Source organism: Balaenoptera acutorostrata, chromosome 16, assembly GCF_949987535.1.
Source record: "Balaenoptera acutorostrata chromosome 16, mBalAcu1.1, whole genome shotgun sequence".
In the NCBI taxonomy this organism is placed as follows: Eukaryota; Metazoa; Chordata; class Mammalia; order Artiodactyla; family Balaenopteridae; genus Balaenoptera; species Balaenoptera acutorostrata.
In genome coordinates, this window is record NC_080079.1 from 65438732 (window position 1) to 65465434 (window position 26703).

Below are 26703 nucleotides of genomic sequence, written 5' to 3' on the forward strand. Positions count from 1 at the left end.
ATTTAGTTTTGGTGGGGGACAGAACTTTGGTCCCCTACCAAATGAACTGAAATATCCCAGCAGAGAATCAAACCAAAGTGGTAAGATGGGGGTGGGGGGTGGGTGTCAGATTTTTAAATAACTGCTTTTGTGACAAACGAGCTGGAAAAGACAGGTTTGGGCTAGGCTGAGTCCCTTACTATAACTATCAGGTTATTACAGACTATTGAGCAGAGTTCCCTGTGCTATAGAGTAGGTCCTTTTTAATTTTTTAAAAAATATTGATTTGGCTGCATTGGGTCTTAGTTGTGGCACGCGGGAGCTTCGTTGTGGCCTGCAGGATCTTTTGTTGTGGTGAGCAGGGCTGCTTTCTAGTTGTGCGGGCAGGCTCTAGAGCAAACAGGCTTAGCTGCCCCGTGGCATGTTGGATCTTAGTTCCCCAACAAGGGATTGAACCTGCACCCCCTGCATTAGAAGGCGGCTTCTTAACCACTGGACCACCAGGGAAGTCCCTGTAGGTAACCTATTTTAAATATAGCAGTGTGTACATGTCAATCCCAAACTCCCAATCTATCCCTCCCCAGCACCCTTCTCCCCAGTAACCATAAGCTCGATCTCTGTGAGTCTGTTTCTGTTTTGTAAAAAAAAGTTCATTTGTATCATCTTTTTTAGATTCTGCATATAAGTGATATATTTGTCTTTCTCCATCTGACTGACTTCACTTAGTATGATAATCTCCAGGTCAATCCATGTTGCTGCAAATGGCATTATTTCATTCTTTTTAATGGCTGGGTAATATTCCATTGTATATACGTACCACATCTTCTTTACCCATTCATCTGTTGATGAACATTTAGGGTGCTTCCATGTCTTCGCTACTGTAAACAGCGCTGCAGTGAACACTGGGGTGCATGTATCCTTTCGAACCATGATTTTCTCCAGAGATATGCCCAGGAGTGGGATTGCTGGGTGGGTCATATGGTAGCTCTATTTTTAGTTTCTTAAACTTCCATACTGTGCTCCCCAGTAGCTGCACCAATTTACATTCCCACCTACAGTGTAGGAGGTTTCCCTTTTCTCCACACCCTCTCCAGAATTTTTTATTTGTAGACTTTTTGATGATGGCCATTCTGACTGGTGTGAGGTGATACCTCATTGTAGTTTTGATTTGCATTTCTCTAATACTTAGCAATGTTGAGCATCTTTTCATGTGCCTGTTGGCCATCTGTATGTCTTCTTTGGAGAAACGTCTGTTTAGGTCTTCTGCCCATTTTGATTGGGTTGTTTTTTTCTGTTGTTGAGCCACATGAGCTGTTTGTAAATTTTGGAGATTAATCCCTTGTCTGTGGTGTCATCTGCAAACATTTTCTCTCATTCTGTGGGTTGTCTTTTTGTTTATGGTTTCATTTGCTGTGCAAAGCTTTTGAATTTAATTAGGTCCCATTTGTTTATTCTTTTTTTATTTCCATTACCCTAGGATTTGGATAGAAAAAGATCTTGCAGTGATTTATGTCAGAGTGTTCTGCCTGTATTTTCCTTTAAGAGTTTTACAGTATCCAGTCTTATTTAGGTCTTTAATCCATTTTCAGTTTTTAAAAAAAATTTTTTATTGGAATATGGTTGCTTTACAATGTTGTGTTAGTTTCTTGCTGTACAGCAAAGTGAATCAGTCATATGTATACATATATATCCACTCTTTTTTAGATTTCCTTCCCATTTAGGTCACCACAGAGCACTGAGTAGAGTTCCCTGTGCTATACAGTGGGTTCTCATTAGTTATCTACTTTAAGCATTTTAAAAGTCTTAGTATTGGACAGATGAATGGATAAAGAAGATGTGGTGCATATATACAATGGAATATTACCCAGCCATTAAAAAGAATGAAATAATGCTATTTGCAGCAACATGGATGGACCTGGAGTTTATCATACTAAGTGAAGGAAGTCAGATGGAGAAAGACAAATATCATATAATATCGCTTAAAAAAATGATAAAAATGAACTTATTTACAAAACAGACTCACAGGGAACGAACTTATCGTTACAGGGGGGGTGGGGGGGTGACAGATTGGGCTTGACATGTACACACTGCTATATTTAAAACAGGTTAACTACAAGGACAGGGAACTCTGCTCAACAGTCTGTAATAACCTAAATGGGAAAAGAATTTGAAAAAGAATAGTTACATGTATATGTATAACTGAATCACTTTGCTGTACACCTGAAACTAACATAATTTTTTTTTTTAAGTTTAACTTTTTTTAAAATTTATTTATTTATTTTTGGCTGTGTTGGGTCTTCGTTTCTGTGCGAGGGCTTTCTCTAGTTGTGGCAAGTGGGGGCCACTCTTCATCGCGGTGCGCGGGCCTCTCACTATCATGGCCTCTCTTGTTGCGGAGCACAGGCTCCAGACGCGCAGGCTCAGTAATTGTGGCTCACGGGCCCAGCTGCTCCGCGGTATGTGGGATCTTCCCAGACCAGGGCTCGAACCCGTGTGCCCTGCATTAGCAGGCAGATTCTCAACCACTGCATCACCAGGGAAGCCCTAACATAACATTGTTAATCAACTATATTCCAATATAAAATAAAAATTTTAAGGGACTTCCTGGCAGTCCAGTGGTTAAGACTCTGCACTTCCAACGCAAGGGGCATGGGTTTGATCCCTGGTTGGGGAACAAAGATCCCACTTGCTTTGCAGTGTGGCCAAAAAATTCTTTTAAAAAATAAATAAATAGGGCTTCCCTGGTGGCGCAGTGGTTGAGAATCTGCCTGCTAATGCAGGAAACACGGGTTCGAGCCCTGGTCTGGGAAGATCCCACATGCCGTGGAGCAACTAGGCCCGTGAGCCACAACTACTGAGCCTGCGCGTCTGGAGCCTGTGCTCCGCAACAAGAGAGGCCACAATAGTGAGAGGCCCGCGCACCGCGATGAAGAGTGGCCCCCACTTGCCACAACTGGAGAAAGCCCTAGCACAGAAACGAAGACCCAACATAGCAATCAATCAATCAATAAAGAAATCTTAAAAAAATAAATAAATAAATAATAATAATAATAATAATAAAAATTCCAGAAAGTTCCAAAAAGCAAAACTTGAATTTGCCATGTGCTGCCCATTATTTACATAGCATTTACACTGTATTTGGTATTATAAGTATATTCTAGAGATGATTTAATGTATACAAGAGGATGTGCATTGGTTATATGCAAATACTATGACATTTTATATAAGGAACTGTAGCATCCATAGATTTTTGGTATCCATGGTGGCCCTGGAACCAATCTCCCATGGATACCAAGGGATGACTGTACCAGTAGTAGAATTGCTGGATCATACATAGCTCTATTTTTAATTTCTTGAGGAACCTCCAAACAGTTTTTCATAGTGGCTACATCAATTTACAATCCTACCACAGTGCACATGGGTCCCCTTTCCTCCACATCTTCACCAACACTTATTTCTTGTCTTCTTGATAATAGTCAATCTAATAGGTGTGCGGTGATAGCTCATTGTGGTTCTGATTTGCTCAAATATACATGTTAACTGTGATTTATAAAACCAAATGAAACACTATAATTAAATTAGATATTTGGACATATCACATATTGTACTCCAACTAAAAATGTATAATCTGAATCCTAGTGTAAAGAAACAGCAAACACCAATTGGAAAAATCTATGAAATAACTGGCCTATATATTTTCAAAAATATCTGTGATGAAAGGCTGAGGAACTGTTCCAGATTAAAGATGACTAAAGAGATGTGACAACTACTGTGGAGAACAGTATGGAGGTTCCTTAAAAAACTAAATACAGAAACTACCATATGATCCTGCAATCCCACTCCTGGGCATATATCCAGAGAAAAACATAATTCGAAATGATATATGCACCTCAGCGTTCACTGCAGCACTACTTACAATAGCCAGGACATGGAAGCAACCTAAACGTCCATCAACAGAGGAATGGATAAAAAAGATGTACATATATACAACGCAGTATTACTCAGACATAAAAGAACGAAATAATGCCATTTGCAGCAACACCGGTGGACCTAGAGATCGTCATACTGAGTGCAGTAAGTCAGGCAAAGATAAATATCATGATATGGCTTAGATGTGGAATGTGGAATCTAAGAAAATGGTACAAATGAACTTATTTACAAAACAGAAATAGCGTTACAGATGTAGAAAATAAACTTACAGTTACTGGGGGGCAAGAAGGCAGAGGGATAAATTGGGAGATTGGGATTGACATATACACACTACTACATATAAAATAGATTAACTAATAAGGACCTACTGTATAGCACAGGGAACTCTTCTCAATACTCTGTAATGCCCTATATGGGAAAAAAAATCTAAAAAAGAGTGGATACATGTGTAACTGACTCACTTTGCTCTACAGCAGAAACTAACACAACACTGTATATCAACTATATTCCAATAAAAATTTAAAAAAGAGAGATGTGACAACTAAATGCAACCTTGAACTGGATACTCTGGTACTAGAGAAATTGCTATAAAGGACATTATGGGGACAGTTACTAAATATGAATTATAGATGAAAGAATGTATAACAGTTACATTTCCTGTTCTATGATAATATAAGAAAATACTCTTATTTTTAGGAAAAACACTGAAGTATTAGGGGGTAAAGGAACCTAATGTATGCAATCTTCTCTCAAATGGTTCAGAAAAAAAATGTGACTACAAATGAGGCAAATACTAAAAATTGGTAAATTTAGAAGGGCATATGGTAGTTCTTTGTTCTGTTCTTGAATTTTCTAAAGTTTAACATGATTTTAAAATAAAAATTTTAAAAAGCTATGTAATTAAACACGCACACCTAAACTTACTGTCTTCTGTGGTTCGGATCTTTCCAGTTTGACCAAAAATGACATTAGCAGCTGATAAACAGTGCCTGGCCTCCATAAAGCATTGCTGTTGAGGAAATAAACAAGAATAAATTATCACAAAACCTTATTTGCAATAGACACTTCCATTAAAGTCTTAACAAAATCAGGTAGAAACCACTACTAAGGAGACCCTATATAGTAACTAAACAAGAAGGTATATAAGATATATTTTAGTATTATCTGGTTAAAAAAAAATCCCTTAAAGATTAAAATAACAATACCCCCAAATTCTTAATAATCCAACCTGGCTAAAAAACAACTGCTGATTGACTACTGAAGGAGAGCTAACTTTTTTTTTTTTTTTTTTTAAAGATTACTTGAGTTCTTTTTTTTTTTTAAAGTTTTACTTGATTTTTTTTTTATTTATTTATTTATTTTATTTTTGGCTGTGTTGGGTCTTCGGTTCGTGCGAGGGCTTTCTCCAGTTGCGGCAAGCGGGGGCCACTCTTCATCGCGGTGCGGGGACCGCTCTTCATCGCGGTGCGCGGGCCTTTCTCTATCGCGGCCCCTCCCGTCGCGGGGCACAGGCTCCAGACGCGCAGGCTCAGCAATTGTGGCTCACGGGCCCAGCTGCTCCGTGGCATGTGGGATCTTCCCAGACCAGGGCTCGAACCCGTGTCCCCTGCATTAGCAGGCAGATTCTCAACCACTGCGCCACCAGGGAAGCCCGAGAGCTAACTTTTAATCAGCGTACAAGAATGGCTATCATCCTAGACTCAAAGTACCTCACGGTCCTTTTAGGTGCAGGCTAAATAGCCAAAGTTCCACGCATGATCAATTTTTAGACCATTTACATTCTGTCAGAGGACTTGAAGATTTAATCTTTCTTAGGCTTAGAGATCCCTTTTACATCCTACCATTCAAAGGCAAACAAGATAAATTTTGATAGAGATATCTGTCTTCTAAAATCTTTGGAATTTACAATACAATGAGGCTTCCCACCAAGTTTTGAAGTCAGCAGATTTCCACAGATAAACTCTATGGAACTGCTTTACAAACAAACACAGTTAAAGACTTCATAATTCAAACTGGGGTATGGTAAACTTCTCAAACACTTTGAGAACATCTCCTTGTTACTTAAACGCTTTACATTTGTCACGTAAGTCACAGGACTACTCAGCAGAACTACCAAGTCCAACTTTTAGTTGGAAGCCACCCTCATTAAGTATGTCTACTTCATATTAGTAACACTGATTTTTGCTAAGAGGATTTTTAATGGTTGACTATGACTTTAAAATCTCAGCATTAAATGTATCTCCCCATTATGGCAAATTCAGAAGCCATCTTGAGAACAGCTGGGTACCATGTGTAGTATTAGCCCAGCAGTATCTATAGATCAAAATGTTGGTGTTAAACCTCAAACCAAAAGAAAGTTACATAAAGAAGTTTTAATTGTTGCTCTATAATCCCTTACTCATCATTATCACTTCAGCTTTGTCCAGACTGGCTATCTGAAAGCAACCACTGTTAGAAAACAGTGAGTGCCCTGTGCCCTCTAGGTGGCTGGTAAATGTGGGACTTCACCTGCAAGGCAGGGACTCACTAAGTAGCAAAACCTCATGGAACCAGATGAAGATGATAGTGATATAAATGACAATTGCATTTTTAAAAAACATGGATCAAATCTCTTTTTGCAGTATAACTTACCTAGTTATAACAAAACTTGTAAAACATTTTGGTAAAAAAAAATAAAAGCACAGAGTGGGGAGGTACTCATGAAATTTACTGCATGCTCAGCATAAGCAGTGCTTAACAACTTAAAATTTTTAATTACACTTTAATATCTAGATATCTTAGTACTGTTAGAATCCATGGAGTTTTAAATGTTAATTAAAATTACAGCAAATATGTAATTTTAAAGTTGCTAAACAAAACAAAGGGCCTCTGGAAGCTATTTTTAAAAAAAACCATAAAACGGTGCCACAAGCAGAAGCACCAGGTAACACTTTTTGATGATGATCACAATGAAATGGATTCATGAGATTTAGATTTAACTGAATGCTCTGATATATGCAGTAGCGTTACTTACACGCTTGATCTTAGACCAAAGTCCTAGAAGCGATGCTGCAGTCACCACAGCCCTTTCTCTCCTGCTAATAGCTTTTCTGAATGAAATTCTGTGGGACAATACTTTAAACATAGGGCGCATTTATAGAACCAGCACTAACAAAAAAACTTAGAAAGGATAAAGGCCCAGTAAGGATACAGCAGCAGGTAAACAGAGATCTAAGAAGAAACTCTGATAAGCAAAGAATTACTAAAAGTTCAGAGAGGCTTGTGAATTAGAAATACAAATAAAAGTAATTTCTATCACTGAGATACCTTATTGAGAATTAATAGAAAATCTGGCTGGGAAAGGTGGCTTTAAAGTGTGTTAGCATTAAAAATTCTCTTAAGGGCTAAAAAATTTAAAAGGTCAATTAAGAATATACCAACATGATTCTGAATAATTCTGAAAGCAACTAAGAAGCTCAAATTTGTCCCTGTGTAATACTCCAGAAAAAATATAACAACCTGGAACTCTGAAACTGAGCAGAGATATTCCCAACACAGTAAAAGTACTATAAAGGAGTTAATTCTAAAGAATAACTGAAATGCATCACATGCTTTTATCAAAGCCCACATTTAACAGTCAACTTCCTCAGACAAATTCTCAGAGTTACCAGATTACCACTGCATAAAGATAGTTAAGCCTACAAGATAAAATCTGCAATTTAAAGTAACATCTCACTAAAATAGAGATAGCCTGTCTGCATCAAAAAAGAATTGGTCTTAGGCAACGTAGGACATGATAAAATTATTTTAAGATTCAAAAGGATTACTGCAACAAAAAGCTACAAACTACTACACTGGCAAACTGCGCTGCATTTTTTCTATCTAGTTTACATTATAAAATACAAGCTACCTGTTTTTAAAAGATGACATTTTCAAGGTACTTTTGGTTCTATTTTTATACACACTATTGGTAACTCTGTTAGATAACTACTTTGAGAAGCTTACCTTATTGATGTAAAATTGTGACAAGGTAGCAGCATTAATAGCCCACTCCATAGGATGGTAGGCATTGTGCTCAAGCTGGCGTTTTAGGGTACTATGGCAATAATGGGCAGCCTTCTCAAACATTTCCAGATGCTGGTAGACTTGAGCCAGGTAATATAGGTTATGAGTATAAACCTTCTCAAATCTATGAAGGAAAAAACATTTGTGTAACGGTTTACAATTTATAAGGAACTTTCAAATATATTTATCTTGATCCTCCCACCAACCCCTTCAGTTGGGTATGACTATTGTTATCTATTTGACAGATAAGGAAACTGAGCCCCAGATTTGAACAGGGTAACATATCTAGGAAGTGGCAAATGAAGGTTTTAATCCATGTCAGAATCCACATTCTATAACCTTTGAGTGCCTTGAAAGAGAAAGCACTGTGCTTTTTTTGAGCAATCATCTCAAATACACTATGTGGAAATACCTGTGAGGGCTGATTTCTAGACCTACTCACCTTTTTGATCTCTCTTGTTCAGCAAGTTTCTCTTCTTCAGGAAGAAAATGCTCAGTAGGATCAAGAGGAGGACTCCCAATCTGTAATTAAAGAAAAACAAAACTCTAAAATTTTACTGTAAACACCAAGCGCCCTCCTCTGGAGGAACAGGAGAAATCAAATTTTAAAAATTTTTTAATTTTTACTTCATTTTTTACTAGTTCACTTTCATATTATCCAAGAAGTAATTTTCTTACCATAAAATCTAAGAGTCAAACAAATAAAAGGAGACTGCCCTACAAGGTCACACCTGACAAAATTTTAACTGCTGTTGCAGGTGAACTTCAAATACACTAAAAAAAAAGTCTACCATTTTGCTTTAAGAAATGTATAATTCTTTAAGTATTTTAAGTCTTAATTTTGTCTGGTAAAGAAAAGCTCTTTTGAAAACCTACATAAGCATGACAAAAACCAAAAATGTATACATCCTCAGAGCAATATTGTTCTAAACTGACCACTTGAGTACACTGGCAAACTGGGCTGCATTTTTCTATCCAGTTTACGTCATAAAATACAAACTACTTGTTTTTAAAAGATGACACTTTCAGGATGACATTTGAAAATCAAATCAAAGTTTTTAATATTTATTCTAATATTCTCAAGGGAACAAGAAAAGATTATATACAGATTATACCCTTTCAATACAGGGACATTGAAACCAGTGATTCCATTGTTTATTGCCTTGGGCAAGTCACCCCATCTCTTGTGCTTATGTTTCCTCATGTATAAAATAAGGATGGGACTTCCCTGGTGGCACAGTGGTTAAGAATCTGCCTGCCGGGACTTCCCCGGTGGTCCAGCAGTAAAGAATCCGCCTTCCAATGCAGGGGACACGGGTTCGATCCCTGGCCTGGGAAGATAGCACATGCCGCGGAGCAACTAAGCCTGTGCGCCACAACTACAGAGTCTGTGCTCTAGAGCCCGCGAGCCACAACTACCTGAAACCCGCACGCCTAGAGCCCATGCTCCGCAACAAGAGAAGCCACCGCAATGAGAAGCCCACACACAGGAACGAAGAGTAGCCCCTGCTCGCCGCAAGTTAAGATGTGTAAATCACGTATAATCTCATCTGAGGTCTTCCAAAAAAGCAGAACTACTTAACCACCGCCTCATTCTACTTCTGTGAGGATGGGCTCCTCAACTTTAAACTGAATTCACTAAACTCCAAATGGCAGCCATGGTTTCCACTAAAAAAAAAAAAAATGTTATCTTACATTCTGGATGCAAACATTAAAACCATCACAACTTGGGGGACTTCCCTGGTGGTCCAGTGAGTAAGACTCCGAGCTCCCAATGCAGGGGACCTGGGTTTGATCCCTGGTCAGGGAACTAGATCCCGCATGCATGGTGCAACTAAGAGTCCACATGCTGCAACTAATAGGTCCGCATGCTGCAGTGAAGATTCCACCTGCTGCAACTAAGACCCAGCACAGACCAAAAAAAAGACACTACAACTTGGGTCCCTAGAATTCACAAAAAGTAAAAATGACTAAGCCAGGAAGCAAGGCACAAGGCAAACACAATAGATAAACTATTCTTCAAAGACCTCCTTAAGAAGTTTGAGTGCTGTTTTGTATGCTTAGCCCTATCTTGATGAGGGGAATTAATCAATGTATTTTTTATGTACATACTTCGCTGTTATGACCATCACACTTCCTACTGTAACACAGTCAAAATAGTCTCCTCTCTTAACTAAAATATAGGTATAATTAAGTACAAAGAGTTTTGCTATGTGTTTTATGTTTCCATAATAATACCAGGTTTTTTTGGGTTTTTTTGGCTGCATTGGGTCTTTGTTGCTGCACGCGGGCTTTCTCTAGTTGTGGTCAGCGGGGGCTACTCTGCGTTGCAGTGTGCGAGCTTCTCATTGCGGTGGCTTCTCTTGTTGCGGTGCACGGGCTCTAGGTGCGCAGGCTAAAGTAGTTGCAGCACACGGGCTCAGCAGTTGTGGCTCGCGGGCTCTAAAGCGCAGGCTCAGTAGTTGTGGCTCGTGGGCTCTAGAGCGCAGGCTCGGTACTTGTGGCACACGGGCTTCGTTGCTCCGCAGCATGTGGGATCTTCCCGGACCAGGGATTGAACCCGTGTCCCCCGCATTGGCAGGCAGATTCTTAAGCACTGCACCACCAGGGAAGTTCCTTTATACAAGTTTTTAATGAAATATTATAGGTGTTTGGTATCTTCACATTTTAAACTAACAATTTCATGAGTAAGAGTGTGAGCCTAAAGTCACGAAAGGCAACTAACATCTCAGTCTGGCTTTGTGGTGTTCTGCTCCTCTTAGCACTTTAGGAGGAAAGTTAAAACGCCACGGTAGAAGATCCATGACTTTTAAAATTCTCCAATTTGGGGATATATTCCTTAGAAAAAAAGTATTAAGGGCTATAAACACATATTCTAAATGTACATTCTAACCCAATCAAAAAATGGGCAGGAGACCTAAACAGATATTTCTCCAAAGAAGAAATACAAATGGCCAACAGGTACATGAAAAGATGCTCAACATCACTAATTATTAGAGAAATGCAAATCAAAATTACAATGAGGTATCACCTCACACTGGTTAGAATGGCCACCATCAAAAAAATCTACAAACAACAAATGCTGGAGAGGGTATGGAGAAAAGGAAACTCTCCTACCCTGTTGGTGGGAATGTAAATTGGTACAGCCACTATGGAGAACAGTATGGAGATTCCTTAAAAAACTAAAAATAGAGCTACCATATGATCCAGCAATCCCATTCCTGGGCATATATCTGGAGAAAACCATAATTCAAAAGGATACATGCACCCCAGTGTTCACTGCAGCACTATTTACAATAGCCAAGACATGGAAGCAACCTAAATGTCCATCGACAGATGAATGGATAAAGAAGATGTGGTACATATATACAATGGAATACTACTCAGCCATAAAAAAGAATGAAATAATGTCACTGCAGCAACATGGATGCAACTAGAGATTATCATACTAAGTGAAGTAAGTCAGAAAGAGAAAGACAAATACCATATGATACCACTTACATGTGGAATCTAAAACGGCACAAATTAACCTATCTACAAAACAGAAACAGACTCATAGACATAGAGAACAGACTTGTGGTTGCCAAGGTGGGGTGGGGAGGGAGAGGGATGGACTGGAAGTTTGGGATTGGTAGATGCAAACTATTACATTTAGAATGGATAAACAACAAGGTCCTAATGTATATAGCACAGGGAACTACATTCAATATCCTGTGATAAACCATAATGAAAAAATATTAAAAAAAACAATGTATATACGTGTATAACTGAGTCACTTTGCTGTACAGCAGATTGGCACAACCGTAAATTAACTATACTTCAATAAGAGAAAGGAAGGGAGGGAGGGAGGAAGAAAGGAAGGAAGGAAGGGAGGGAGGGAGGGAGGGAGGGAGGGAGGGAGGGAAAATAAAAGAAAGAAAAAAGGAAAGGAAAGAAAAAAATAAAATAGATAACCAACAAGGACCTACTGTATAGCACAGGGAACTCTGCTCAACATTCTGTAATAACCTAAATGGGAAAAGAATTTGAAAAAGAATAGATACTTGCATTTGCATAACTGAATCACTTTGCTGTACACCTGAAACTAATACAACATTGTTAATCAATGATACTCCAGTATAAAATAAAAATTAGGGACTTCCCTAGTGGTCCAGTGCTTAAGACTCTGTGCTCCCAATGCAGGGGGCCTGGGTTCAGTCCCTGGTCAGGGAACTAGATCCTGCATGCTGCAACTAAAGATCCCGCATGCTGCAACTAAAGATCCCACATGCCGCAACTAAGACCCGGCACAGCCAAATAAATAAATAAATGTTAAAAAATATATATTTTTTTAATAAATAAAAAATTAAAAAAAACAATGTACATTCTAAAATTTCTTGTGGGTGTAATTAACATGTTGATTTGCTCCAATCTTTTTCCTCCAGGGGAAGCTTGTCATGCATCAGGACCATATTTTATTCATATTTGATTCCCTTGCATTATGCATAGTACCTGGCACAAAGTAAAAACAATAAATGTCTAGTGAATTAAACTGACAAAGCAAACAGGAACGCTTAGTCTATGCACTCTGCTTACAGCACATTTCTTTTATCTGCCATCATTATTTTGGTACAGATATGGAGTCCTCGCTACACTACACAGTTCTTAAAGGAGCACTTCACACTTGTGTTTTAGACTAAGTCCAACTACTAAGGGAGGCAGTAGGGTATAGTGGTTAAAGGTGTGTGGTGTGGAGTCAGACCATGTAACAATAGGTTGTAATCCCAGCTTCGCCACTTACTGGTGTGTGGACTTGGGCAAGTCATGTAATCTCTTGTGCATCTGTTTCCTCATCTATAAAATAATAAAAATATCTACCTCTTAAGTTGTGAGAATTAAATGAGTTAAAATTTGTAAATCACCTATAACAGTGTCCGCAAGTGCTACTATAAATGTTTGTTAAATAAAGTATCAATCAGTGGGAATACATCAAACATTTAAAAAAAAACTTCTGCACAGCAAAGGAAACCATCAACAAAATGAAAAAGCAACCTATCAAATGGAAGAAAACATGTGCAAATCATATATCCAATAAGGGGTTAATATCCAAAATATATAAAGAACTCATTTAACTCAATAGCCAAAAAAAATCTGATTAAAACATGGGCAGAAGATCTGAATTTTTCCAAAGGAGACATACAGATGGCCAACAGACACATGCAAGCGTGCTCAACATCACTAATCATCAGGGAAATGCAAATCAAAACCACAATGAAATATTATCTCATACCTGTTAGAATGGCTATTATTAAAAACACAAGAAATAACAAGTGTTGACAAGGATGTGGAGAAAAGAGAACCCTGCTGCACTGTTGGTTGGAATGCAAATTGGTGCCACCACTTCAGAAAACAACTGGAGGTTCCTCAAAAAATTAAAAATAGAACTACCATGTGACCCAGCAATTCCGCTTCTGTTTATTTATCCAAGGGAAACAAAAACACTAACTTGAAAAGTTATCTGCACCCCATGTTCACTGCAACATTTACAACAGCCAAACATGGAAACAACTTAGTGTCTATCAATGGATGAATGGATAAAGAAAATGTGTATACACACACACACAATGGAGTATCATTCAGCCATTAAAGAAAAGAAGAAGGAAATCTTGCCATTTGCAACATGGATAGACCTTGAGGATGTTATGCAAAGTAAAACAAGTCAGACAAGGAAAGACAAATACTACCAGTGATCTCACGTGTGGGATCTTCAACCAACCAACCAACCTCATAGATACATAGAACAGATTAGATTTGTGGTTGCTAGAAGCAAAAGGTTGGGGAGTGGTCAGAAAGGGCAAATGAAGGCAGTCAAAAGATACAAACTTCCAGTTATAAAATAAATAAGGCCTGGGGATATAATGTATAGCATGGTGACTATAGTTAATAATTCTGTATGATCCAGCAATCCACTCCTGGGCATATATCCAGAGAAAACCATAACTGGAAAAGATACATGCACCCCAGTGTTCACTGCAGCACTATTTACAATAGCCAGGACATGGAACCAACCTAAATGTCCATCGACAGATGAATGGATAAAGATGTGGTACATATATACAATGGAATATTAGCCATAAAAAGGAGCGAAATAATGCCATTTGCATCAACATCAATGGACCTAGAGATTGTCATACTGAGTGAAGTAAGTCAGACAGAGAAAGACAAATATTATATGATATTGTTTATACGTGGAATCTAAGAAAAGGGTACAAGGACTTCTCTGGTGGTCCAGTGGTTAAGACTCTACCGTTTCCACTGCAGTGGGCACAGGTTCAATCCCTGGTCAAGGAACTAAGATCCTGCACGCCGTGGGGCACAGCCAAAAAAAAAAAAGGTACAAATGTACTTATCTACAAAACAGAAATAGAGTTGCAGGTGTAAAAAACAAACTTATGGTTACTAGGGGGGAAGTGGGGGGAAGGGATAAATTGGAAGATTGGGATTGACATATACACACTACTATATATAAAACAGATAACGAATATGGACCTACTGTACAGCACAGGGAACTCTACTCAATACTCTGCAATGGCCTTTATGGGAAAAGAATCTAAAAAAGAGTGGATATATGCCTATGTATAACTGATTCACTTTGCTGTACACCTGAAACTAACACAGCATTGTAAATCAACTATACTCCAATAAAAATTTTTTTTAAAATTCTGTATTGTATATCTGAAAGTTGCTAAGAGAGTGGTTTTTAAAAGTTCTCACAAGAAAAAATTGTAAATATGTGGTGATGAATATTAACAAGACTTACTGTGGTGATCATTTCATAATATATACATATATTTAATCATTATGTTGTACATCTTTAATATAATGTCATAGGCCAATTATAACTCAATTTTAAAAGATTTAACATAAAAGGGCAAACAAATTAGCAAGAAAACACAAACTTGAGTAAATAAATGTAAAAAAGCATGAACACTTTCAAAAGAGAAAATACAAACAGAAAATAATATTTTAAAATTAATCTCTTTAATCAAAGAAATTTGAGCTAAAATGAGACCATTTTGCCTATATTAGCAAAGATTTTGTTTTAAAGCTATATAAGGAAAAGTTGTGAAGGAGATGAGAATTCTCATACATCAGTGGAGTAAGGATACATTGGTAGTCTTTTTGGAAAGCAATTTTATAATGTGTGCCAAATGCTTTTAAAATGGTCATCTTCCAAATACTGTATGGTATCACTTGTACGTGGAATCTTAAAAAAAAAAAAAAAATGGTGAACTCCTAGAAACAGAGAGTAGAACAGTGGTTGCCAGGGGCTAAGGTGATGGGGGAAATGGGGATATGTTTGGCAAAGGGTACAAACTTCCAGTTATAAGATTAATAAGTTCTGGGGATCTAACTGTACACCATGTTAACTACAGTTAATACTACTGTATTGTAGGGACTTCACCAGTGGTCCAGTGGTAAAGAATCTGCCTTCCAATGCAGGGGACACGGGTTTGATCCCTGGTCAGAGAACTAAGATCCCACATGCCGCAGGACAACTAAGCCCACATACCACAACTACTGAGCTCGAGCGCCTCAACTAGAGAGCCTGTATGCCACAAACTACAGAGCCCACATGCCACAACTACAGAGCCCACACGCCCTGGAGCCCGCATGCCACAACTAGAGAAGAGAAAACCCGCACGCCACAACTAGAGAGAAGCCCGCGTGCTGCAATGAAAAATCCCGCATGTCTCAACAAAGATCCCGGGTGCCGCAACTAAGATCCGATGCAGCCAAAAATAAATAAATAAATAATAAATCTTAAAAAAAACCCACTGTACTGTGTACTCGAAAGTTGCTAAGATAGTAAATCTTAAATTTTCTCACCACAAAAACAAAAACCAAAAAAAAGGTAATTATGTGAGGTGATGGAGGTGTTAACTAACCCTATTATGGTAATCATTTGCAATGTATCTGTGAATCAAATCATCACACTGTACATCTTAAACGTACACAGTATTATATATATCAAGTATATCTCAAATCTGAAAATGAATGAATGAATGTTTAAAATCCCTCTGGCTTATAAGATTGTGTCTCTTTACCACCCCCCCACCCAAAACCTACTAATAAATAACTCTTCACAACTACAGAATACATTTTCTTTTTTATTATTCTATATTTGAGCAATTTTATGGAGAAAAAGAATCCCTTTAATACAGTAACTATTTAACTATAATATTACCTTGGAAGGTAGCATGGTAGAGTAGAAAGAACCAAAGTTTGGGGTCAGACAAACCATATTTAAATTCTGATTGTGTCACATAGTATATGCTAACCTCACTGAATCACAAACTCCTTACCTATAAATGGGAATAACAGTACCTCTTTCATAGTATTGTTTTGAGAATAAAATGTAGCCTGCTTAAGCACTCAATAAATACTAGTTTTTATTAGTTACATCTTCTAAAACTAAAATGTTAGTTTTATATCATCTAGTTCATCTTTGCAGGGCCTCACCAGGAAAAATGTTAATATAGTTGTAATCAAGGTGTACATATTATACACACTTTCCATGTATTGATGATCTAAATATTTATCATTTTAATGGTTATATCACATTCCCTTGCTGAGAGTATCGTAATTTATTTAACCATTCTGCAATTATTGGATAGCGTATTTTTAGTGACTCTGCATTAACTACTTTATTATCTGATCCCCGTAACACTTCTGTATTGTTGAGACAGGAGGGGTATCCCCATCTTACAAATGAGGAATAGGTGGCACAGAAAGTTTGAATTCTCCCAAGTCAGTTCGTTACAACCAAAGTCAAACTAGAAATCCCAGGTTTCCTATCTTCAAATTCAGTGATTCTCCACTCTGTTTAGATCTCTCCTTTATCTAGAACCACATTTTGTATCTATCGATTTTTTAAAATGACATTCTAACTTCTGCCACCATTAGGTCAATAATTTATGAAATATTTAAAATATTTTTATTCAGAATTATTAATTATTGACTGATACCAAACAAGTAGAAAACCATATAAGCAATTAAACTTCTCCAACTAAACACTATCTTACATATTTTTAAACTGAAACCCTCCATTAAATTCATTCAAGCATTCACACAGTATTAACACTGTTCTTTTTTTGGTTGATCTGGATGAACAAGGCAGAATATCATTCGTTATCAAGAAATAGATACTGTTCTAGATGCTGCAGTGAATATAATAGTAAAAATATCCTTGTCGTCCTGGAGCTTATATTTCCAGTACTGAAAATGGGTGATAAATAAATCATTAAAATGAATATGTTAGTGATAAGTGCAAAGCAAAAACAGCAGGGAAGGGGGATAGGATAGGAAGTGCTGGGGAGGGGTGGTTTACAGTGTCAGATGAGTGGCCAACGAGTCCTCACTAGATGGGAGATGTCTGAGTCAAGATCTGAAAGAAATGAAGGAGTGACCCAGGTAGATATCTAGGGGAAGAGTGGCATTAGCAGAGGAAACAGAGAAGGGCAAAGGCCCTGAGTTGGGAGCTTGTCTGCTATGTTTTAGAGCAACAAGATGGCCAGTATAGCAAGAACAGAACGAGACAGGGGAGAATAGTAGATGAAATTAGAGAAGTAATGGTAGCCAGATCAGATAATGAACTTGCCAAACTTGCCGGTCTTCAAGGGTCTTTGGAGTCTACTGAGTAAGATGGGAAAAATCATTGAAAATTTTGAGGAAAAGAGTGATGTGGTGTGATTTACCTTTGAACTGAAGGGGGTATGAGAGCAGGAAGACCAACCAGGAGACTACAGCAAGAGATGATGGTGACAGCAGTGGTCTGATTCTAGACAGAATTCAAAAGTAAAGCCAACAGAATTTGCTGACGTATTAGTTAGAGAGTGTGAGGAGAAGAGGTGTCTCCAAGGTTTTAGGCCTCAACAACTGAAGAAAGAAGCTGGTGTTTATAGCAAGCAAGGTAGGGAGGAGAAGGTTATCAGAAACTCAATGTTAGTAGTTTTAGAGATACCTACCCCATAAAAAGTACAAGTGCCAAATCAGCAGTTGGACAGACAAGTCTGGAATTAGAGAGGTACAGACTGGGGATATAATTTGGGAGTCATCAGCACAGAGATGGTATTTAGAACAAGGGAATGAATGTAGATGGAAAGAGGAGACATCCAAACACTTAACTCTGGGTACCCCACTGTTCAGAGGTTGGGGATATAAGGAGGATGCAACAAGGACTGAAAAGAAGGAAAAATAAACAAGCAGAAGCTAAATTTAAAAAGTACGTCAAGGAAGAGAGACTAATCAACTGAGCCAGAGGCTAGATTGATCAACTATGCCAAATGCTACCGATAGGTCAAATAAGATGAGGACTAAGAATTTACCACTAAATTTGGCAAAATATAAATCACTGGTGAACTTAAGACATTGATTCTTAACCCTGAGCTTGAAAAACCTCAAAATATCTGGTTATTTAAAGAAGTGCTTGGGACTTCCCTGGTGGCGCAGTGGTTAAGAATCTGCCTGCCAATGCAGGAGACACAGGTTCGAGCCCTGGTCTGGTAAGATCCCACATGCCACGGAGCAACTAAGCCCATGCGCCACAACTACTGAGCCTGCGCCCTAGAGCCCGTGAGCCACAACTACTGAAGCCTGTGTGCCACAACCACTGAAGCCTGCGTGCTTAGAGCCCATGCTCCACAACAAGGAAAGCCACTGCAATGAGAAGCCCGCGCACTGCAACAAAGAGTAGCCCCCGCTCGTCGCAACTAGAGAAAGCCCACATGCAGCAACGAAGACCCAAAGCGCCAAAAAATATATATATAAAAAAAAAAATTTATAAAAAAAAGAGAAAGAAGAAGTGCTACACATAGCCTCAAAACAAAATCAACTAAATCCATTTTAATTTTAGAAGACTGCCAAGTTTTTTTTTAATAGCCTTCATTTTTTAGAGCAGTGTTAGGTTCACAGCAGAGCTGAGAGGAAAGTACAGATATTTCCTATCTACCTCCTTGCCCCCAAACATGTATAGCCTCCTCCAGATTGCCAAGTGGTAGGTAAAATTTACTAAGGAAATGAACGGTAACACAGTGGTGTTACAAAATTCACCTTTGTAGGATGGTGACCCTCTAAAGTAAAAGTTTTCAATCTAGGCTCTCCAGAGCCCTAGAAGTTCTACAGCATCTCTTTTGTACTATACCACAATGGGGAGGGAAGAAGGTTATCTGTAGTGGATTGGGCTCAGGGTTCTTCTGACCTGTTTAACCAGAGTAGCTCAATCAGTTTTTACATACTGTATTTCAAAAGGGTTTTACAGGGGCTTCCCTGGTGGCGCAGTGGTTGAGAATCTGCCTGCCAATGCAGGGGACACGGGTTCGAGCCCTAGTCTGGGAAGATCCCACATGCCACGGAGCAACGGGGCCCGTGAGCCACAATTACTGAGCCTGCGCGTCTGGAGCCTGTGCTCCGCAACGAGAGACGCCGCGATGGTGAGAGGCCCGCGCACCGCGATGAAGAGTGGTCCCCACTTGCCGCAACTAGAGAAAGCCCTCGCACAGAAACGAAGACTCAACACAGTCATAAATAAATAAATAAATAAATTAATTAATTAATTAATTAATTAATTAATTTAAAAAAAGGGTTTTACAGTTAAAAAAAAAAAGTTATTGAAAATCACCGCCCTGAAGCAGTAGTTCTCAAAGTGCAGTACTCAAACCAGCAGCAGCACCTGGCACCTTGTTAAAAATGCAAATTCTCAAGTCCCAACCCAGACCTACTGAATCAGAGTCTGGGGATGAGCACTGTGTGTTAACAAGTCCTCCAGGTGATCCTGATGCATGCTGAAATTTGAGAACCAGTGCCTCCAATATTTCAGATATTTTGCTTAGGTAGTTGTTTGCCTTCCTTTAAGCACTGCTATCCTCAGTGGAAATCAAAACAGAAATTTTAGATTATAGATGAAAATATGCAAATATCAGTATTTTAGGATATTAGAATAATATTTCTTACACAATTATATTTGGATTAAGGCTGCCATTAGACCTTATCCAAGGGTTATTTTTAAGAACCCTGAAGTCTTTAATACAAAACAATTTCAGCTATTAGATGACCACCTAGACAGCTCTACAGAGAGGTCCCAAAGTATACTGAAAAACCATATTCCAATATTATGAGTAAGCAATTCTTAATGTCAATTCTTGACTAGTTTCAATCAAAGATTAAAATTTAGGGACTTCCCTGGTGGTCCAGCAGTTAAGACTACAGGCTCCCAATGCAGGGGGCCCAGGTTCGATCCCTGGTCAGGGAACTAGATCCCACACGCCACAACCAGAAGTTCCCGCATACTGCAACGAAGATCCCACGTGCCGCAACCAAGACCCGGCGCAGCCAAACAAATAAATAAATAATTTTTTTCTTTTTAAAAAGATTAAAATTTATCTGACATGCAACATACCTCTTTCATATATTGATTATATAGAGCTTCTGATGATTCTAGATAAGCTTGTGCAGTTTCAATTTCTTCTCTTTCAGACCACAAGATACCCAGGTTATTCTGGAAAATAATGAGAAATAATGACAATATAAACCTTCCAATGAAGTAGTTTTCATAGTTTCAAAGTCAATACTTACCTATCAGATAGTATCAATACTACAACCTGATTAACCATGAATTAATTATTCATAATACTACTGTCCTTACGTCGTGGGAGGCAGCCACTAAGATGGGTTCCCTGGTGATTCCTGCCTCCTGGTGCTCATGCCCTGTATAATCTCTTCCCCTTAAGTCTGGGCTGGATTTAGTGACTTGCTTCTAACAAACAGAATATGGCAAAAGTGACAGAAGGTCTCTTCCAACATCAGGTTACAAAACACTGTGGTTCCGTTTTGGGTGCTCCCTCTTGCTTGTACTCTCTGAGGGAAGCCAAATGCCATATTCTGAGCCACCCGACGGAGAGACTCATGTGGTCAGGGAGGTCAACAGCCAGCAGGGAATCGAGGCCCCTCAGACCAACAACCTGTAAGAAACTGAATCCTGCCAACAACCAGGTGAGTGAGCTTGGAAGCAGATTCTCCCCAAGCTGAGCCTTCAAGTGCAGCCCCAAGCGGGCCAACAATCTGATGAGAGACCCTGAGCCAGAAGCAACTAGCTAAGCCATGCCTGGATTCCTAATAAAAGTTTGTTGTTTAAATCTGCTACATTTAGGGGTACAATGTTACATTTTAAAAACTAAGCCAGTTTTTCCCCTGCCACAGGACTCTTTTTATCAGACTCTGTATAGGGAAAATCAGGCCTGTTTACATGGTCAGAATTCAAGACTAGCTCCCCTTTAGACAATGGGGTTACTCTGCCTCCCAACCCTTGGGACAGCCTTTCAGGCACAGGGATACTTCTGAGGCTGGGCTTCCACCATCTTTTGCTTACCTCCCTAGGGAAGGGAACAGACTAAGGAAACAAAGTTTTTAAAGCAAATTCTTAACCTGGGCCCAAGGACCCACAAGTTACCCATGAAGAGAATTCAGAGTCTATGAATGTAGATGGAGAACTATTACAAACTTATTTTCACTATGTCCTACGAAACAGTATTACAGTACCTGGGATTTCTGTGGCTTATAGAAATGAAAATATCTTCATATTACAGCTTGCAGATATCTCAAAATACCATTTATATTCATTAGTACTTTAAAATTATGGAAGTTATTAGACACAGATGTTATTTAATGTGTTAATAAGGAAGCTCATATATCACTATATAATACATTTGTTTTAAAAAATATTTTGGGGGGGCTTCCTTGGTGGCGCAGTGGTTGAGAATCTGCCTGCTAATGCAGGGCACACGGGTTCGAGCCCTGGTCTGGGAAGATCCCACATGCCGCGGAGCAACTGGGCCCGTGAACCACAATTACTGAGGCTGCGCGTCTGGAGCCTGTGCTCCGCAACGAGAGAGGCCGCGATGGTGAGAGGCCCGCGCACCGCGATGAAGAGTGGCCCCCGCTTGCCGCAACTAGAGAAAGCCCTCGCACAGAAACGAAGACCCAAGAGAGCCAAAAATAAAATATAATAAATAAATAAATAAATAGATAAAATAAAAAATAAAAAATAAAATATTTTGGTAACTTCTATGTTATTGGTTTCTTTTATAACCCCTACATTTTATTTTATACATTTAAAATCATTATTCTGTTTCATGAAATACAGGTTTCAGTAGATTGCAAAAGGGGTACATGACACAAAAAAACATGTTTAGAAACCCTACAGTTTAAAGGTGACATGATCACTGCCCTGGAACACAGACCTCTGGTCTTATGGCTTCACGTAATATACCTATTCTATAATTTTTTTAAGTGACTTGATCAGTTCTCAGTGTCTAGGACTACAGGTAGGTCATAGTGATAAACTACTGAGATTGGGCAGTTCTCTCCTCTATATTACTTATGCAATCCTTTGTGGTACCCTGGGGAAGCTTAAAGGGCTCTGGCCCACTACTAATTTACCGATTATTCTGCCCACCTAGCCTCAGAGAATATAATCTCCCTTAATATTCATTTCTTGAATTTAGAAATGAATCCACAAGTCACCTTTTCTCACTCCCTAGGTCAACTTATTTTTCCTCTGACAACAGTCCCTGAGATACTCCATTTGGCCATGACACCAGCACAACCCCAGCAGACTGTACCTAGCCTAGACAGATTAGCGACACACCCACTACCAGGAACTGGTTAGCCACATTTACTCTATTTTGATGGGATGGTGATGCATTTAGGCTGCTAGATCCAGGGTAGGCTGTGCCACAGAAAGCAACAACTCTGGTGTGTGATAAATCTTAAATCAAGTAGAGACCCTAGAGTGTGTCTAGAAATGACTAAGGGTTTTTTTTAACCATAACCTATTGAGGTCCTGAAGTTAAGGACCATGCAAGGGATCTAGAACTGATTTGATTTTTCAAAATTAATAGTGTTAATGTTTTTTTCAGTGTTTACTCCACAGAGCTGACTGCTTTTGACATTCTACATAAATTATTTTTACAATATAAATCCCATAATACATCAGAAAGTACTGTATCATTCACAAAGCAACATCATGTTCTTGCCCTTGGGATAACAGAATAGGTAAGGAAAAAAAATAAATATAAAACAAAAACAGCTAAAAAAGTACTACTGGTGAATTCTACCAAAAATGTAAGGAAAAAATAATACCAACTCTACACAAATTCATCAAGAAAAGCAAAGAGGAAAGAACACTTCCCATCTCATACTAAACCAAAGACACAACAAGAAAACTACAGACTGATATCCTTCATGAATAAAGATACAAAAAATATTAACAAAATTTTAGCAAATCTAGTCCAACAATATATAAAAGGGTAATATTTTACTCGTTTGGCTTGGCAAAAACTCCAAGTGGAGTTTATCACAGGAAAGAAAGGTTAGTTTAACATTGGAAAATCAATCAATGTAATTCACCATATTAACAGACTAAAAAAGGAAGAAAAAAAATCATCTCAGATGCAGCAATGAAATAATGATGTGGAGTGAAAGAAGTCAGACCAAAAGAAGAGCATACACCATATGATTCCATTATGAAATTCTAGAAAATGTGGTGGAGGAGGGCAAGGAGAAGGGAGAGAGAATAAAGGAGTGAGAGAGGAATTACAAAGGAACACAAGGAAACTTTTAGTGGTGAAGGATATGTTCATTAGCTTGATTGCAGTAACTGTTTCATGAGAATATAAAGATGTCAAAGTTCATCAAATTGTATACTTTAGATATGTGCAGTTTACTGTACATCAATTGTACCTCAATAAAGCTATAAACACACAAAAAACATCCTCCTTATACATATATATCCTGGCAGTGGGGAGAATAATCTACTAATTTGTCAAGTTAAATTTCACTCAGGAAATGCAAGTGTATATTGCTGATAGCACAAATCAGAAGGAAAACCAGATAAAAACCATTCCTAAGGCCCCCTTCTTCTGGGGAAGGTAGAAGGGGACAGTCTCCCTTGATAATCTAATGTGGGTCCAGGTCCTGTATATCTATAGTTTCCCAGGAAGGAGACACCAGATTGAGACAAAAGAGTCAGAATATCACAAATTCCCATGGACTGATACTTTCAAATTTTTTCCTACACATACATACACACACACAGGTAGTCTTTCGCCAAAATGGAATCACTCTATGTAATTCCAAACATGCCTTTTAGTCTTCCCTCTCCTCTTAGTATTGATATTATGGTTAACAAGTATAAATCATTATTTCTAATGGCTGCATATTGTTCTTCTGTATGGATGTACCAGTATTTATTTAACTACAGATCTCACTAATGTTTATTCTCTTTTTTTTTGAAACTAACAATGCTGTGACAAACATCCATGTTAACATACCTTTGCATACCTGTCTCAATATTATTTTAGAATACTGATGTGGAATTTTTAAGTCAAAGTCTTTTTTTTTTTTTACTACTTATTTATTTATTTTTGGCTGCATTGGGTCTTCGTTGCTGTGCGCGGGCTTTTCTCTAGTTGCGGCGAGCGGGGGCTACTCTTTGTTGCGGTGCGTGGGCTTCTCATTGCGGTGGCTTCTCTCGTTGCAGAGCATGGGCTCTAGGCACACGGGCTTCAGTAGTTGCGGCTCGTGGGCTCAGTAGTTGTGGCTCACAGGCTCTAGAGCGCAGGCTCAGTAGTTGTGGCGCACGGGCTTAGCTGCTCCGTGGCATGTGGGATCTTCCCGGACCAGGGCTCAAACCCGTGTCCCCTGCATTGACAGGCGGATTCTTATCACTGCGCCACCAGGGAAGCCCTAAGTCAAAGTCTTGACTCAAGAGTTTTGATACCTACTGATCTCCAGAAAGTTCTATGAATTTATATTTCCACTAGCGATAATGCTAATGGACAGTATCCATCTCCTCATTGTTTCTCCAACAATAAACGTAACCAATATCTTTAATAATCTCTGCCAGTGTGATACAATTTTTCTATCTCATTCTTTCAGTTTGCTTTATTAGTAGTGAGGTCAAATCTCTCATCATATATAGCAAATATTAAACGTAATAAAATGCTATAGAGTGGTAATGCCATTGGAATAAACAGATCAACTAAAAAGTAGAGTTCAGAAACAGACTAGCATAAGCCCAATCTAATTAAAATACTATTGCTGTACCTCCCAGGCTAGTTCCAGTGCATTACTTTTCTTTTCATATTTTTATATTCACTTTTCTTTATTCTTTCAGATAAACATATTCATTTTGTCAAGTTCTAAGAAAAAAGAAAGCCTATTGTGATTTCAGCAGGAATTGCATCAGACCTATAAATGAACATCAGGAAAATGATGTTTAATCTTGCCACCTAGGAACATGGTATATCATTCCTTTTAAGATTATCAGTTCTATTACCCCAATACTGCTCTTTGTAAATGCAATTTCTAAAAATAATATTTTTAACAAGTTTTTGCTTATATACAGAGTATTATTGATATTATATATTTACCTTATATCCTCCTATTTTATCAAACTGATAGTTCTAAGACTTTTACAGTTGATGACTTTAGGTTTTTTAGGTATACAAAGATCACATATAAAAATGATGATTTTTATTTTTAGAGACTGATACTCTTATTTGCTTTCTATACTATTGCAACGGCCAGAACATCTAATCAAGGTTTTGTTCCTGGTTTTAGTAAAAATATCTCTAATAATTCACCCTTCAGAAAAGGCTGACTGTTCAAAATACTGTAATTCATTGAGCATACGATGTCACAAGTTTTAAGACACAATTATTTTATGTATCAACAAGAAAACATTGCCAAGAAAATTATGACACAAAATCAATCAGCTGTAAGATGGATCCTGATTTCAGAAATATTAATATATATAAGACCATGCATATTAAAATCAATAAAATACAGCAAATACTGGAGATCCTATATTACATTAAGGATGTAACATTACATTAATGTAATGTTCATTACATTTTTTTAATGTTCATTAAGATTTTAGGCAGCCAAATGGTTGAAGAAAATTTCAAATAACTGAGATTTTGTTTGAATTCAGTATCTTATGGACTTCATTAGATCATTCATCCACTCAACAAATATTCAGAATGGGCCTATTATGTGCCAGGGACTGAGACTACAAATAGTGAACAAAAAGAGATATAGTTCCTGTTATATGTAGCTTTTCATTTAATTGGGCCATGATAATAGAATATAACCTATACAATTTCCTTTTTAATTTTGAGGTTTTTCTTTGAGACCTACTCACCGTAAGATCAACTGTGATAAACGTTCACTGGATCACATATACTAGGAACTGGAACTACTGAATGTAAGGGTTTGTGAGCTTACTTAAGCAAAGGACCTGACACAAGAAGTTCATACAAGGGCTTCCCTGGTGGCACAGTGGTTAAGAATCCACATGCCAATGCAGGGGACACAGGTTCGAGCTCTGGTCCAGGAAGATCCCACATGCCGCGGAGCAACTAAGCCCGTGCGCCATAACTACTGAGCCTGCGCTCTAGAGCCCGTGAGCCACAACTACTGAGCCTGCGTACCACAATTACAGAGCCGGTGCTCCACAACAAGAGAAGCCACTGCAATGAGAAGCCCGTGCACCGCAGTGAAGAGTAGCCCCCGCTCGCCGCAACTGGAGAAAGCCCGCGCACAGCAACAAAGACCCAACGCAGCCAAAAAATAAATAAGTAAATAAATAAAATATAAATAAATAACTTTAAAAAAAGTTCATACATATTTGTATTCTGAACTGTTACGTTC

General features: G+C 38.4%; 1 protein-coding gene across 2 annotated transcripts in view; it reads right to left on the minus strand.

Moving 5' to 3' along the window:
- Positions 1–26703, minus strand: part of KIFBP (kinesin family binding protein) — a 38060-nt gene that overhangs the window by 10273 nt on the left and 1084 nt on the right. The window contains exons 2-5 of one of the 2 annotated variants that reach the window (XM_007167774.2): positions 20390–20488; positions 8396–8475; positions 7894–8077; positions 4834–4918 (exon numbers count right to left, since the gene is read on the minus strand). In XM_007167774.2, the coding sequence (XP_007167836.1) occupies positions 4834–4918; positions 7894–8077; positions 8396–8475; positions 20390–20488 (448 nt within the window). Of the gene's footprint in view, positions 1–4821; positions 4919–7893; positions 8078–8395; positions 8476–20389; positions 20489–26703 lie in introns of both variants that reach the window. The other variant, XM_028162979.2, reaches the window with a different exon arrangement.